The sequence below is a fragment of the Phyllopteryx taeniolatus genome, chromosome 9, assembly GCF_024500385.1.
Source record: "Phyllopteryx taeniolatus isolate TA_2022b chromosome 9, UOR_Ptae_1.2, whole genome shotgun sequence".
Lineage (NCBI taxonomy): Eukaryota > Metazoa > Chordata > Actinopteri > Syngnathiformes > Syngnathidae > Phyllopteryx > Phyllopteryx taeniolatus.
Genome location: NC_084510.1, coordinates 8,013,551 through 8,028,824, shown reverse-complemented (window position 1 = coordinate 8,028,824; position 15,274 = coordinate 8,013,551). Strand labels below are relative to the sequence as shown.

The 15,274-nt window shown below is 42.8% G+C and overlaps 1 protein-coding gene across 3 annotated transcripts in view; it reads left to right on the top strand.

Moving 5' to 3' along the window:
- The first annotated feature begins 759 nt into the window (after nt 1-759).
- Nucleotides 760-15,274, top strand: part of mst1rb (macrophage stimulating 1 receptor b) — a 32,045-nt gene continuing 17,530 nt past the window's right edge. For 2 of the 3 annotated variants that reach the window (XM_061785294.1, XM_061785291.1), the window contains exons 1-6: nt 760-910; nt 2,796-4,098; nt 11,257-11,433; nt 11,543-11,665; nt 14,451-14,621; nt 14,723-14,883. In XM_061785294.1, coding sequence (XP_061641278.1) covers nt 2,893-4,098; nt 11,257-11,433; nt 11,543-11,665; nt 14,451-14,621; nt 14,723-14,883 — 1,838 coding nt within the window. In that variant the 5' untranslated portion in view covers nt 760-910; nt 2,796-2,892. The remainder of the gene's footprint in view (nt 911-2,795; nt 4,099-11,256; nt 11,434-11,542; nt 11,666-14,450; nt 14,622-14,722; nt 14,884-15,274) is intronic. The other variant, XM_061785292.1, reaches the window with a different exon arrangement.

Below are 15,274 nucleotides of genomic sequence, written 5' to 3'. Positions count from 1 at the left end.
ATAAGGCAGAGCAAAAAAAAAAAAGGGACAACAGTGACATGGAGGAACATTAATCATTAACGACAATGACGCAACAGATTTAGAGAAGCAAGATATTCCCCATTTTAAAATGTTGTCAGCTAAGAATAACTGTTGCCGAATGCGTTGTGTCTTGTGTGGCAGCCTGAAAACCAACAGCCTCTGGTGTTCAGAAATTCTCTGTGAATCTGAAAACAACAAAAGCGGATAAATATTTTTTTTCACTTATCGTAGGCGAGTTTAGCACTTTTCTGTTTAGTTTTGCTCATTGTTCTGTTGTTTTGCTATTGTTGGTTCAGTCCTGATGATCTTCTTGGAATTATTGTCTGGACTGCCATTGTGCCAAGTTATTAAAACAGGGTATTGTCTATAAATGACAGTTACAAAAAAAAAAAAAAAAAAGCATTTTTACTTTTGCTCTGAAGTAGATTCAAGAGTGTAATTTTTCATAGGTGAAGTTCAATCAATACTTATGCTTTTACCAGAGTATTTTTGTTTTTACAGAAGTATCTGTAGTTCAACTTAATAAGTACAGAGTGTGAGTACTTTCGGCACCTCTGCAAATTAACGAGAAAGACTTTGCGTTGAACCGGTGAACCATGATTTGGGCAAAACCTCGCTCATCAGTGTAAACACAAGCGAGGCAGCTTTTTTTTTTTTTTGTGCGTGCCCGCTGTGGCAACCGGACGATATTGCATGCGGCCGCCTGTTCATCCGTCGAGTGAGAGAGAGGCGTGGCGAGGAGGAGCAACACCGAGAGACCCGAGGAGACAAACCCAAACTGTGATCCACTTCCAGGACAACCAACCTCCCAACACGTTATGTGAAGTCTGAGGGCAAATACCTGTTAACTGCGACAAGACGACCCGGTGCAACAAGACGACCCGTACAGGTAAGACCTCGTTTTCAACACAAATATGAGTTGAACAACTATCCGTGTCAGTCGCAATGTATAGTACTACAAATAATACTTTTTGACATTATATACGGTATGTCATTTTCAAACCCCAGTTTTTGCGCTAATGTAACACAAATTAGCTATTGTAATGACGAGACTTTGTCCGATGCGTTCACGTGCAATCAACAATTCGTATAGGTGAATAAAAATAGCAATAAGCGCCTTGAACCAAGATGATGCAGGGAGGTGCATGGCGCTTGCTGACGGGGATTTGGGGCCCCGTGGAAAAGAAATAGCACTTTGGGCCCCACCGCATCAATGCCGCAAACTGAAATGCCCATTTCCGAAGGTCCCTATCAGTCGTTGCGGGTTTTGCTTGGAAGAATACAGGGAAGATAAATAATTCAGGAGCAGTCCCCAAGTGTGCATCCCACACTGCATCCATTGGTTTGCCTTCCTTCCACCTAATCAATACAAAACCCGGGTCACACGCAAGCACACGTTTACCATAATGACTATTTGCACATCAGCTCCCCTCCTCAAATCCCAGTGGACACCTTGCCATGGATTGATGGAGAATGCGATCCTTTAAAAAAAAAAAAATAATAATAATAATCAGCAGTCATGTGTTCCACTGTCCAGCTGCCAATTTACAAATCGTATCTGAACATCAATGTAATGTTAAGACCAATGATGGTGAGTTCATATACGACACGTTCTCTAACAGGGAATACTCCTCAAACCTTCAAGCTGACCTCTAAATAATACTGTAAAAAGAAGAAGAAAAAAAAAAAAGTGTGACTGTGGCGTCAATGAATCGTGCATGCAATTGTAAATCGTCTTTAAATATCATGACGCGCAGTATATGCAGTCACTGGAATGCATTATTATTATTTTAAAAAAGAATACCTGTACATGGAAATTCAGTTTTAGCCATTTGTTTCATTATTCACGAACAGAGTGTGAAAATAATCAGGGCCATTACAATGTGCCCCCATTTACCCTTGACTTTCAGACAGTTAACTTTCACCGCACTTCGACCTGTTAAAATGTCATGAAACAACTGCGCTATTCCATAAATTATTAATGTCAAACACTAATCAAAGAGACTGAATAACTTTGTACCTTTTCAAACGCGAATGTGAAATATAGCTTGACAAAAGTATATTTTGGCTTGACTTTGCCTTGTTGCTGAAAGTAGATGAAATGCTCAGACATGAACAGACAGGCAATTCGATCGTGACTTTGCTCAGACCATCAGTCCGTGGACATCGTTTCCCTCGCGAGGCACGTAACGGTTGTGACATGAATGTGGAATAGAGAGGCCAGGGTTTGTGAATACAGCCTTACTGTGATGCACTGAGTTAATGATTGACTAAGTAATGTCTGCTCAGGATAGAGAGGTTTCAAATGCTCCCTTCTGTTGAGAAATAAGTGAAATATTTGATATGAAACCAGAAATGTACACGACTGATGGCATTACTTTATTAGGATTGGGATAATCCTCGATTAGAGCAAAAATGAACTGAATAGCACTCTAATTTCTCTTGTAAGAAAGAGACCACAGCTTGTCAGAGACAAATGACTGAGGATGACACAAGTACAATTAATGTCTGAATCACTGAACAACAGTGTGAGGGAATATTTACACAATATGGCAACTCTTCCTGGGATAAGGCAACAGCATGGAAACTTGGGTTCACAACATTCTGATATAGCTTCTTCCGTCCCATTGAAAGAAAAAAAACAACACAAATAAATAAACATATATCAATTGAATTTTACACATATTTGATCAAATAAAATGTGAAAACATATTCTGATTTAAATTGATTTCTTTGTGATTGTTCATTTAATCAATCTGGACTTTTCCTTTTAGCCAGATACCCTGGGCTGGTGTTGAAGATGCTTTTGTCCGGACGTCATACGTGGAGGTAACCCTGAGTGCTGTTGGCCCCTGTCCATACCAGGTGGCGATGGCCAGCTTGACCCCCCAGTGGGGGACATGTGTCTGGCTTCAGACTCTGCTGGCCTTTGCCTTGGCCAAATGTCCCTCATTGGCCCCAAACGCAGTCAACTTCTCTGTGGTTTACACCATGCCGTTTTTCCAAGCCTGTGGCCCTATTCAGAACATTGTCAACAACTCATTGTACCAGGAGGTGTACGTAGCCTCACAAAATGTGATCGAAGCTGTCAACAGAAGCTTGGAGAAGACATGGGGGCTTCGCACTGGGCCGGTAGGAAGTCCGGAGTGTCAGGTTTGTGATCTGTGTCAGATTGACAAAGATCCCAACTTCTTGGAGAACACAAACAATCAAGTGTTGTTGTTGGACACCCTCTTTATGTATTTGTATTCCTGTGGAAGTTCCCAATACGGCGTGTGCTATTTCCACCAACTCAACGGCAACGGAGAGCCACCGTCTGTTTCTAAGTGTTTGTTTCGAGCTGATTCAAACTCTGCTGCCTACTGTCCTGACTGTGTCGCCAGCCCTCTTGGAACCAAAGTCACCATGGTGGAGGAGGGTCAGACGGTCTATTTCTTTGTTGCCGCCACTGTTAATGAAAGTGTGACTCAGCGCTATGGCAGGAAGTCAATATCAGTGCGTCGACCATTGGGAACACAAGATGGCTTCTACAGTGATGTTCGTGGCCTGACTGTCCTTCCTGGGCTTAGGAGGACTTACCACATTGAATATGTGTACAGCTTTTTCACTCAGGAGTTTGTATACTTCCTCTCAGTTCAAAGAGAGAGCCCGGACCAGGAATCATCTTCCTTTCAAACTCGCCTCGGTCGTCTTCCGCGGAATGAATGGGAGATGAAACGATATCGCGAGGTCATCCTAGAATGTCGTTTTGAACCTAAACGACGGAGGAGGAACGTGGTCAGTGAACCCTACAAGGATGTGGTGTACAATGTAGTTCAGGCAGCACATTTTGGCAAAGCAGGCAGGGAGCTGGCGGAAGAGTTGGGGGCGGAGGAGGAGGATGACATCCTCTATGGGGTCTTCGCTGTCACGGATGACAATGGACTTACGGAGCATGATTCAGCCCTGTGTGCCTTCCCCATGGACAATGTGAACGAAGCAATCGCTGACGGGGTGGATGACTGCTGTGAATCTGGACCAGAGCAACTCTCCAGGGGACTTTGCCACTTCCAGCCCTGTGAAAGCTGTCCTCATGAGGTGAGTCAATTGCTATTACAATACCTTGCATTTTGTGTTTCACTTCATAAAGAGGCAGATGATATTATTCAGCGGTTGTGAACAGAAATGTGCTGCGTCTGCATAAAAGCAGACGATTGTGCTGAGTGGGATGGTAAGTTTGGTACGGTTTCTTAAAAAAAAAAAAAAATAAATAAATCACACCAAAAGAGCAGAACCACAACATACCTCAGAGTCTCCAATGATGATGCAAAATCATGATCTAGATATCAAACAAATCTGGGTTCTAGAGGAAGCCGGTAACAGGTAATTCTATTTAGATTATTTTTGTTTGGTTACGGACATCCATTACATAATTGCCTTTCATTTCATAATTCTTATGTTTACATTTTACTTTTCTGTCTTTAGTATCATTGTCATGGGAAAATATTTGCAGGTGTGCAATAATGTAAAAGTAACATGTCACTCATAGGTCTGGGTCTGTTCCGTTGAGTGGGGAGTGGCAAGATGAGTGCAATTGCTCCATATATGACTAATAGACTAATAAGGCTGCAATCAATGGCTCAGGGTGATCTCAGGTAAATTTGCCAGCTATTCAATAAGTGAAACACTTGTCATCATTAATCGTTACTCATACTTTAAGGATGCACCGTGAGAATGAGAATAATGTTTTCCTCTTAAATAAAAAATCATTCCCCCCCCTAAAGTTGGAGAAGGCTGATACTGCCTTAATATCTACATAGGTTTTATAAATAATAATAATGCATTCAACTTATATAGTGCTTTTCAAGGAACTCAAAGATGCTGTATAATTGCACACGTTATTCATTCACTCCTCAGTCACACCCTGGTGGTGGTAAGCAACTTGTATAGCCACAAGTGCCCTGGGGCAGTCTGACAGAAGCATGGCTGCCATTCTGCGCCAACAGCCCCTCCGACCACCACCACCAAACATCCAACCACATTCATTCGTGGGTAATGTGGGTTAAGTGTGTTGTCAAGGGACACAACGGAGCCGTGCGCTCGGGCAGGGATATGAACTCCCCCCGGTTGCAGGGTGTACACTTAACCCTCTGTGCCACGCCGCCCCATATGAGCATTGGGTGAAGCATAAAAACTGACTTCAACACAGAGTGGAAGAACCAGAAAGCTAATATACAAATCCAAATATATTTTTTATTTATCACTAGCAGTTAACAATAGTCCATGTTAACTAATCAGATGCTGAGTTAAAACAGAGATTGGTACAGTATAGTGTGGCAGAAGTGTACCAAACCTTGGTTTGGTTGCGGGTGAGCCGCAGCCTATTCCAGTTGACTTGGGGCGAGCGGTGGAGTACACTCAGGACTGGTTGCCAACCCACCACATGGCGCATATAGACCAAAAACCATTGGAATGCATATTTCATTTAAATAAAAAAAAATAATGTCATACCACACCACTGTCATACCACGGTGTCATAAAAATAGAAATAAATAAATGATGTAATTTTTTTTACGATCAGAAGGAGCAGCATTCACTTGACAAAATGAATGTGACAAAACCTGTGTAATTATTTTGTTTATTAATTATTTTTAATTCTATTTAATGATTTCATTAATTTGTGTTTTTATAAAATACAATATAATGGACATTACAACATTTTTTTGCGGCGCGGGGGTGGGGGTGGTGTCTGGAACAGATTGATGGCATTTGAGAAATGAGTATTTTGCGTTACAAGTGTGGTTACGGAAAATTTAAACTCCTATCTCGAGACACCACTGAACCTGCATTAATGAGGAATGAATTATTCTCTACCTCAAGTTAAACTTTTGTAAACGTTTCATAAACGTTGAAATAGAGTTTACGTGCATCAGCATCATCATTAGTATGACGATTTGTGCAGAGATTGTCCAAACATTTGCTTCTGTTCCTTTGAAAGAACAACACTCACTGAAATAGTCTCTTTTATTAGTTTTTTTCTCTCAATCTTCTAACAAGTGTTTTTAAAAGAAATATTTAATTATATTACTCGATTAATAAGGCAGGTCAGACTAATACTGCATACTTAGGTTTTCAGTTAGTTTTTGTTGTTGTTGTGACATTACAACTTCCTGAGCTGCACAGTGTAAAGTGGTTGGTTAACGGACCTGCCTTACAGCTGAGAGAGGGTTTGGAAAGTTTTAGAAAATAATGTAGTGAAATGTAACAAGAGTGAGAGTGTGTTATGCAGAGCTTGAGTGCCTGCCATGCTAATATCATGTAACATGTAAAGATTCACATGTTGGATGCTTACCTACAACACCTACAGTGATGGTCTATTGCCTGTCCATTGTCGCCCTCCGAGTGATTGGCAAACCAGTCCGGAGTGGAGCCTACTCCACCCCTCGCCCAAAGTCTGCTGGTATAGGTTCCAGGTCACCCGTGACTCTGTGACTCTCTATTGTTGTTATTATTATTATTATTAAAATAATTTTACTTTGTTCTCGTAATTCTTTTTTGCTTTTTAACATTTTTTTTTCTTTTCAGCGTGGCCCTAATACCCCTTCAGATAAATGGCCTACCCCTCCTTGAGCCGTGACCTTATCGTGAGGTTTGTGCATACCAGTCATCCTAGGAGCTCAGTTGTTGGGGGCTTTATCCCCCTAGTAAGGTCACCCACGGCAGGCAGGTGGTAGGTGAGGGTGTGGGCATACTGACTGCCCCCCAGCTCGGTGCATGTAGTTAGGGTTCACCCCGGTGGACGAGAAGGTAGTCTCCCGCCGCCTTCGAGTAGTCCTGACTGCTGTTGGTACCTATGCACCAAACATCAGTTCAGAGTACCCACCCTTCTTGGAGTGGGTGCCGGAGACGCCCTCATTCTTCAGGGGGACTTCAACGCTTACGTGGGCAATGAGAGTGAGACCTGGAAGGGTGTGATTGGGAAGAACTGCCTCCCACATCAAAACCTGAGTGGTGTTCGGTTATTGGATTTCTGTGCTCGTCACGTACTGTCCATTACAAACATAAAGGTGTCTATACGTGCACTTGGCACCAGGACACCCTAGGCCCCAGTTCGATGATCGACTTTGTGGTCATGTCATCGGACTTGCGACTGCATGTCTTGGACACATGGGTGACGAGAGGGGCGAAGCTGTCAACTGATCACCACCTGGTGGTGTATTGGCTCCGATGGTGGGGGAAGATGGCGGCCTGACCTGGCAGACCCAAACATATTGTGAAGGTCTGTTGGGAATGTCTGGCAAAGTCCCCTATCAGAAGGGGTTTCAATTCCCAACTCCGGCAGAACTTCGACCACGTCCCGAGGGAGGAGGGGGACATTGAGTCTGGGTGGACCATGTTCCACGCCTCCATTGTTGAGGCGGGCAACTGGAGCTGTGGTTGTTAGGTGGTCGGTGCCTGGTGTGATGGCAATCCCCGAACCTGTTGGTGGACAACAGCTGTAAGGGATGCCATCAAGCTGGAAGGAAGGAGTCATTTTGGCCAGTGGGACTATGGCGGCAGCTGATGGATACCGGCTGGCCAAGCAGAATGCAGCTTTGGTGGTCACTGAGCCAAAAATCCCCCGTGGGAGGAGCAGGGATAAAAATCCATCCATCCATCCATTCATTTTCCATACCGCTTAAGACAAGGGTCTTGGACTTGCTGGAACCTATCCCAGCTGACTTTGGGCAAGAGGCAGGGTACACCCTGATCGGCAGGCAATTGCAGGGCACGTACAAACAAACAACCATTCGCACTTACATTCACAACTACGAACAATTTAGAGTCCTCAATTAATCTACCATGCATGTTTTTGGAATGTGGGAGGACACCGGAGTACCCGGAGAAAACCCACATAGGCACAGAGAGAACATGCAAACTCCACACCGGCGAGGCCAAATTTGAATCCGGGTCCTCAGAAATGTGAGGCAGATGTGCTAACCAGTCGTCCACTGTGCAGGATGAAAATCAGCACCTCCAAATCTGAGACCATGGTCTCAGACGGAAAAGGGTGGTGTGCCGTCTCCAAGTCGAGGATAAGATCCTGCCCAAAGTGGAGGAGTTCAATTATCTTGGGGTCTTGCTCATGAGTGAGGGAAGAATGGAGCGGTGCAACGTCTGCAGTGACTCTGTATCAGTCTGTCGTGGTGAAGGAGCTGAGTCGAAAGTCAAAGCTCTCGATTTACTGATCAATCTACGTTCCTACCCTCAGCTATATAGGGTCACGCGCTGTAGGGCGAAAGAACAAGCTCGTGGATACAAGCGGCCGAAATGAGCTTCTTCCGCACGGTGTCCGGGCTCTCCCTTAGAGATAGGTTGAGAAGCTCGGTCATCCGGGTGGCAGGCAGTGGTGAGGACAGGCGGCTGCTTGGCAGAAGGAAGTAGGTGGATCAGGAACCCGGGGGGAAAATACACTGGAACAAGGAGACACAGGAGTCAAAAAGGGAACGAGGAATAGGGTGACTTACGGGAGGTAAAAGGGCCGTGGTACCACTGAAAGTAACTGCAATACTTCGGCGAGGATTTCCTGGAACAGGCAGGTTTATGGACCGGTGGTGATAAGGCTGATTGGAGACAGGTGCTGAAAACAGAGAAGGGAGGGGAGAGAGAGAGAGAGAGAACGCAAAGCGCCCTCCCAGCTACAATAATGGAACTGCAGGCAGTATATGACAAAAACTTTTCTTATATATAATACAATATTTTGGTCCCAATTATTCAGGGGAGATAAAAGTAAAAGAATATTACTCAATAATCATTTCAGCCTTTGATTTTACAATTAATGTAAGCGAGAGACAAAATGTTTTAGTTTTTTTCCTCCTCCCCCTTAGATTTCCTTGTTAACTTTGGCAGCTGGAGTCCATGTGGGATAACCTGCCAGCAGCACTATCCAACATTTAAATCTTGTTTTTTTCCATTTGTCAGTCTATCCAAACATCAGGGCTGCTGACTGCATAAAACATGCCTTATAAATCCATCCATCCAGCCATTTTCTGAGCCGCTTCTCCTCACTAGGGTCGCGGGCGTGCTGGAGCCTATCCCAGCTGTCATCGGGCAGGAGGCGGGGTACACCCTGAACTGGTTGCCAGCCAATCGCAGGGCACATAGGAACAAACAACCATTCGCACTCACAGTCATGCCTACGGGCAATTTAGAGTCTCCAATTCATGCATGTTTTGGGGATGTGGGAGGAAACCGGAGTACCCGGAGAAAACCCATGCAGGCACGGGGAGAACATGCAAACTCCACACAGGCGGGGCCGGGGATTGAACCCGGGTCCTCAGAACTGTGAGGCTGACGCTCTAACCAGTCGGTCACCGTGCCGGCCTTATAAATATTACATTTATTTATTTTCTGTGATATCGGCTTCAGAGGATCACGGGATTCACTCCCAGTTCACTTTTAGGTTACCTCTGTGTCATCAAAACATGACAAAATAGATGACGTTTGTGTAACAGAAATCAAACCAATGTCAGAAACAGACCCTTTTTATACCTATCATTTACTTAAATATTTTTGCCACATCAGCCTATAGATCAGTAGGCTTAAGCCACCCTGCTCTGTCTCTATAGCTACTGGGTAATCCTTCTGTCAAGAGTTACAGCACATGTCATTAATCTTGCTGTAATAAGTCATGTACTGATCACATTATAACAACATATTTGTTGTATGCCATTTTGTCATGAGTCATACGTTGTACATTCTCAGAAAGATGCTGCTGTAGTCGCCTCATCCTATGCTCATTATCTAAAAGAAAATTAATTATTCAGACCCTTTTTGTCATGATTTTTTATTTTTATTTTTTTATTTTTTTTACATTATTTGCACACACTGTTAGAGACACACTGGCGCAATTAGCAATTTCCAGGGGAGTTCCAGCTATGCATCTGCCTTAAATCTTGGGCCGTTTACCACAACTTGAGCAATATTGCCTGCACAGTACGTACTGTAATTATGTAATACGTACTGTAATTTTATATACATATGTGTGTGTATAGTCTGTATGGGGGATGGGGGGCTTGCTGAATGAAAATTTTGACAGATAAATCCAGTCACAAACAACTTGGTTGGTACATCAGAAGCCATTAATGGGGGGCAAGCACAGTTTTAGCTCCCCGCCCCCCGGCCCCTCCAGAACAGTCACTGAACAAGATGTCTAATAGGAAAGTAGGAATTGGTCTCAAGGAAGTCTGCAGAAGTGATACATCTCGACTGAGAGACTAAGGGCCAATCCCAATTGTACCCCTTCGGCCTTCCCCTTCATTTTACCCCTTCCCTTTAGCCCTTTAGCTCCTTAGCCCCATCAACACCCCTTACCTCCTGCTGGCTGTGTCGTAGGCAGATGTGACAATTGTTTACATTTCCAAATGAATGTTGCTATCATAAACTGCTTTTTTTATTTAAATATGTCTGTTCATGCAGTTTCTAAAGATGACTGGTATTTTAAAATTAGTGATTATAGGCTATAGCTTAACTACATGGAAAGTGAACGTCACAGTAGACAGTGTATAGTAGCGACGTTACTAGTCACGCTACATTAGCTGCTTAACTTCAGATTGTGACTTAGCTGTCTTATACCTGTAATTCTTTCTAATCATTCATAAAATGCAGTACATTGTAGTGAAGTCCGTTTGATGTGTATTTGTCACCCTAGTCTGACAGTAGACAAGGGATGTGCGACTTACATTTATGTACTTCCTTGCCCATTCCGCCGTTTTGTAAAACAGCTCTTCGCCTGACAGCACGGCGGAGTCCCATATCCTTCGCTTTCAAGCGAGTTTCCCGACCACACTTGGTTTCAAGGGCTCGTCTTAGGCCTTCCCATAGGAAATGGGATACTCCTTCGTTCTCGTGCACGTGCAGAACCAAGGGCTAAGACGAAAGGGAAGGGCTAAGGGGTAGAACTGGGATTGGCCCTAACATCTTTGTCTGTTGGGGAGGAGCGAAGTTTAGGGGAAGTTACGGTTATGGTTAGGATTAGGAGAGTGTTCAAAGTGTTCAAGCAAATAACTTGTAGCTGTAAGCCATTCATTTTTAAGGTTAACTTCATAAAATGAGTTTAAAAGGATATTAAAGTGTTTTGGGATCATCGTTTGTGGTTCATGTAGAGATTGGGGGTGGGTGGGTCAGTTAGCTATTTGGGGCAGGGCTTGGTTCTTATACTCCATGATAATATATTTGTCCCTTCTGCATCGTCTGCTGCTTGTGGCCTTTGACTAGAGCATGGAGAACAACGCCACATGCAGAGACCATCCAACCATGGTTTCCCAGCCATACTACAGAGTGGACCTATTCAACCGACAAATGACAAACGTCCTTCTCACCTCTCTGTTGGTGACCACAATTGACAACAAGACTGTTGCCCATATCGGTACCTCGACGGGTCGACTGCTGCAGGTATGCGACACTTGCTTTTGTTTTTAATATGCCACTGTGGTGATTGTATTGACATTAATATATGTTGTTCTCAGCTTTTTGATCTCATCTATTGTGTTTGCGTTCGCAGCTTGTGCTGACAAGATCGAGTCCGATTATCTTTGCTAATTATTCTTTGGTAGAGAACCAAAGGATCTCATCCATTGCTGCAGTCTACTCATCAGAGTATCTCCTCTTTGTGGTTGGAGACAAGGTAAAAAAAATAACAAGCTTGTGAAAGAGGGTGTAACAATATTTCTCTCAGCTGATCATACTCATGATATGTTGCCTCAATGGACATTACTAATGCAAATACACTATGTGGAGAGCGTGACTGATTTTCTTTCAATAACACTGATATTTTTTAGACCTAACCATGTAGATTTACTGCACGGTCGTTGTGACATCTATAACTGAATGAGCCAGTGCTAATAAAAATCAATATACGAGGGGCAGTCAAAAAGTAATGAGCCCAATTTCATTTAAAGTTATAGTACTACTACTACTTTTGGGACCCACATAAGCTCAAATTCTGCATGACAACAAAAGAACAGAGCCATCGCTTCAATATGACTGAGGCAATGCATGTTATGCCACTTATATGTGATTCTACCATATTTTTACATTTTGTAGCAGATGCGTCCTTTCCGTGCCGTCATTTCTGTGCTGTCATTTGGAGTGCACCACTGTAGCGTATATTGGTTTTGGATAAAACGTAATTAATTTTTTTAAAGAATGCGCTGGAAGCGAACGCCTGCGTTTGACTTACGTTTAACATTAAAAACTATCTTTGTCTTGTAAAGGGGCACCACGTCTCTTTTTATATGTGCAAACTTTAGGAAAAGTGACGAAAAACCTCTATCAATCTCAGGAATTTAGAAGGACATTGTGTGTTGCTGGACTCAAAATTAATGTGCGTGAATAGGTTACAGCGTGTTGAGCTAGTACAAAGTTGGAACTTGTGTGAAGCTGGTATTTTACCCTAAAATTATTAGGCACTAATTTTGTACATTCTGGCAACCATTGCCATGGTCTACACACAACTGTAGATCAGTTGGCCCTGGGGATGGTCTGTCTCCAAGCATCTCAGGAGGAAAGGAGGTAATTTTGGTTGAAGAGGAAGATGCACAAAAAGTAAAAACAAAGGAGATACAAAAAGGAAGTTGTTGTTCTGTTGGGGTGCGCCCGTAACTTTTCCTGCCATTTGAACTTGTTACGGGCCCTCCTCTTGCTATCAACTGCGACCGTAACAGGTACGGATGCCGGTAGTTGTTTCTTGGAGTCAAATTTTTCAAGTTTAATTTTAGGCGAAATGACGACGACTTTTTAATCAGTCTCAGAATCTGGACGTTGCTACACTCTACGACATTTTGAGTCCTCGGTTACAGAGGCTTACTTAAATTCAGAATACACATAAAATACAACCACGAGTAGAATTTTATGGTATATTTAATGAAACACACAACTACAAACTACAACAAGAACATAACACTAAGGGCAAACGAAAGAAAGAAAATAAGGCGTACGAAAATGGAACATCGTGTGTGGTCGCTGGGCTAAACTAAATGAGCGTGTGAGCGTTTAATGCGTTGAGTCAGCGCGAGAGAAGGCAAAGTTGGGATTTCGTATGAAGCTAGTAATTTCCCCATAATTATTACGCACTGATGTTGTACATCATAGTAAGGATTGCAGTGTCGACTCACGAACACGGATCAGCTGGTCTTTGGGGTGGTCTTCCTCCGGATGTGTGAATCACCTGACAATTTTTTAAAATGATAGCTAATAAATAAAATCCATTATTATACTATTTGTACAATTGTCACACAAAAAAACACGCCCTTGACAACATTTCTGCAACATTACTATTTAAAGATTTATATATTTTTTTATATTTCTCCTTGATGAAAGCAGCACTCCATGTTGCCTGGCGTATACAGCGCTGTGAAAAAGTGTTTGTCCACTTCTGAAATTCTTGGTTTTTTTGCATCATTTCCCCACTTTAGTGTTTAAGATCAAGATACAAATGATAATATCAGACAAATACAACCCAAATAAACATAAAATACAGTTTTTAAACTGGCCATGAGACTTTCACATCTCTGTGGAGAAACTATAATTTGGCCCACTCTTCCTTGCAGAATTGTTTTAATTCAGCAATACTGGAGGGGTTTCAAGCATGAACAGCCTTTATAAAGTCATGCCACAGCATTTCAATTGGATTAAAGTCCGGGCTTTGACGAGGCCACTCCAAAATTTTGTATTTAGTTTTTTTTAAGCCATTCAGAATTTGACATGCTGGTGTGTTTTGGAATTGAAGTCTCTAAATTGCCCCTAGGTGTGAATGTGAGTGTGAATGGTTGTTTGTTTCTATGTCCCCTGCGATTGGCTGGCAACCAGTTCAGGATGTACCCCGCCTCCTGCCCGATGATAGCTGGGATAGGCTCCAGCACTGCCGCGACCCTTGTGAGGATAAGCGGCTCAGAAAATGGATGGATGGATGGATGGATGGTGTGTTTTGGATTGATGCCCTGCTGCAGAACCCAAGTACACTTCAGCTTAACGCCATGAACTGATGGCTGAACATTCTCCTTCAGGATTTTCTGATAAAGAGCAGAATTCATGGTTCCACCAATCATAACAAATTGTCCAGGTCCTGAAGGAGAAAAGCACCCCCAGACCACCACACTACCACTATCATGTTTGACTGTTGTTATAATGTTCTTTTTCTGAAATGCTGTGTTACATTTCCACAACATGTAACAAGATATGCACCTTCCAAAACGTTCAACCTTCGTCTTGTCATTCCATGGAATATTCTGGATATTCGGGGAAAATACTTTTTCACGGTATTGTAGGTGAAAGGCTTCAATACGGGGAACAAGTGACATGAGTAAAAATGACGTCTCACTAAACATGAGAAATTAAAAAAACAGGCTGGACTCTTTCTACTCTGATTTAATGATTAAAGTATTTACATACATTGTTCATCTCTCTTCCAGATGTTTCAGGTCCCCCAGAGAGGACCAGGATGTCAACATTTTCTGACTTGTGCAATGTGCCTGACAGCTCCTAAATTCATGGGCTGTGGCTGGTGCTCAGGGGTGTGTTCATGGGAGAGCGAGTGCTCAAGTCACTGGAGGAATGAGTCCTGCCCACCACGGATCACTGGGGTTAGCCTTGTTCGAGACTCCTGGACAAAATATTCGTTATATCATAACCAATAGAGATTACATATCAAAGTAGTGCTATAAATTCTGCTTTATTGATGCAGTTCTTCCCACGGACTGCTCCCCATGATGGTCAAACAGAGTTAACAGTGTGTGGATGGGAGTTCCAGTCACCCCTAAGACCTGCTATTAGCTCTAGAACCCACCTTGTTAGACTGGGACAGACATCGTGTACTGTGCTTCCTGTCAAGAGTAACAACACACAGTGAGTGAACTATGTGAGCTTCAATTTGCTGAACTGTGCATCTGTTTTATTGGGAGTACTTCATTAGTAATTAGTTCCTCAGAATTAACATGCTATCTGTGTCATCTTTCATTGTAGTCTACAGAACTGTGAAAAAGTCTAGCTGTGTCAGTCATTCTGATGCAGTAAAAGAGTAAATTGTAAGACAGTTAAAGTGTTGATACAGGAATGTATTTCAAAATTTGAGTCACTAAGCCATTAATACAAACCCTGTTTCTGATTAGTTTGTTGATTATTTTACGGACTAGAAATGTTTTTCAGCCAAATATTTACTTTAATAATGACATTACTGCTCCGCTAGACTTGTGTTGATTAGTGTGATATACTACGCCGCACTCTGACTTACATATAA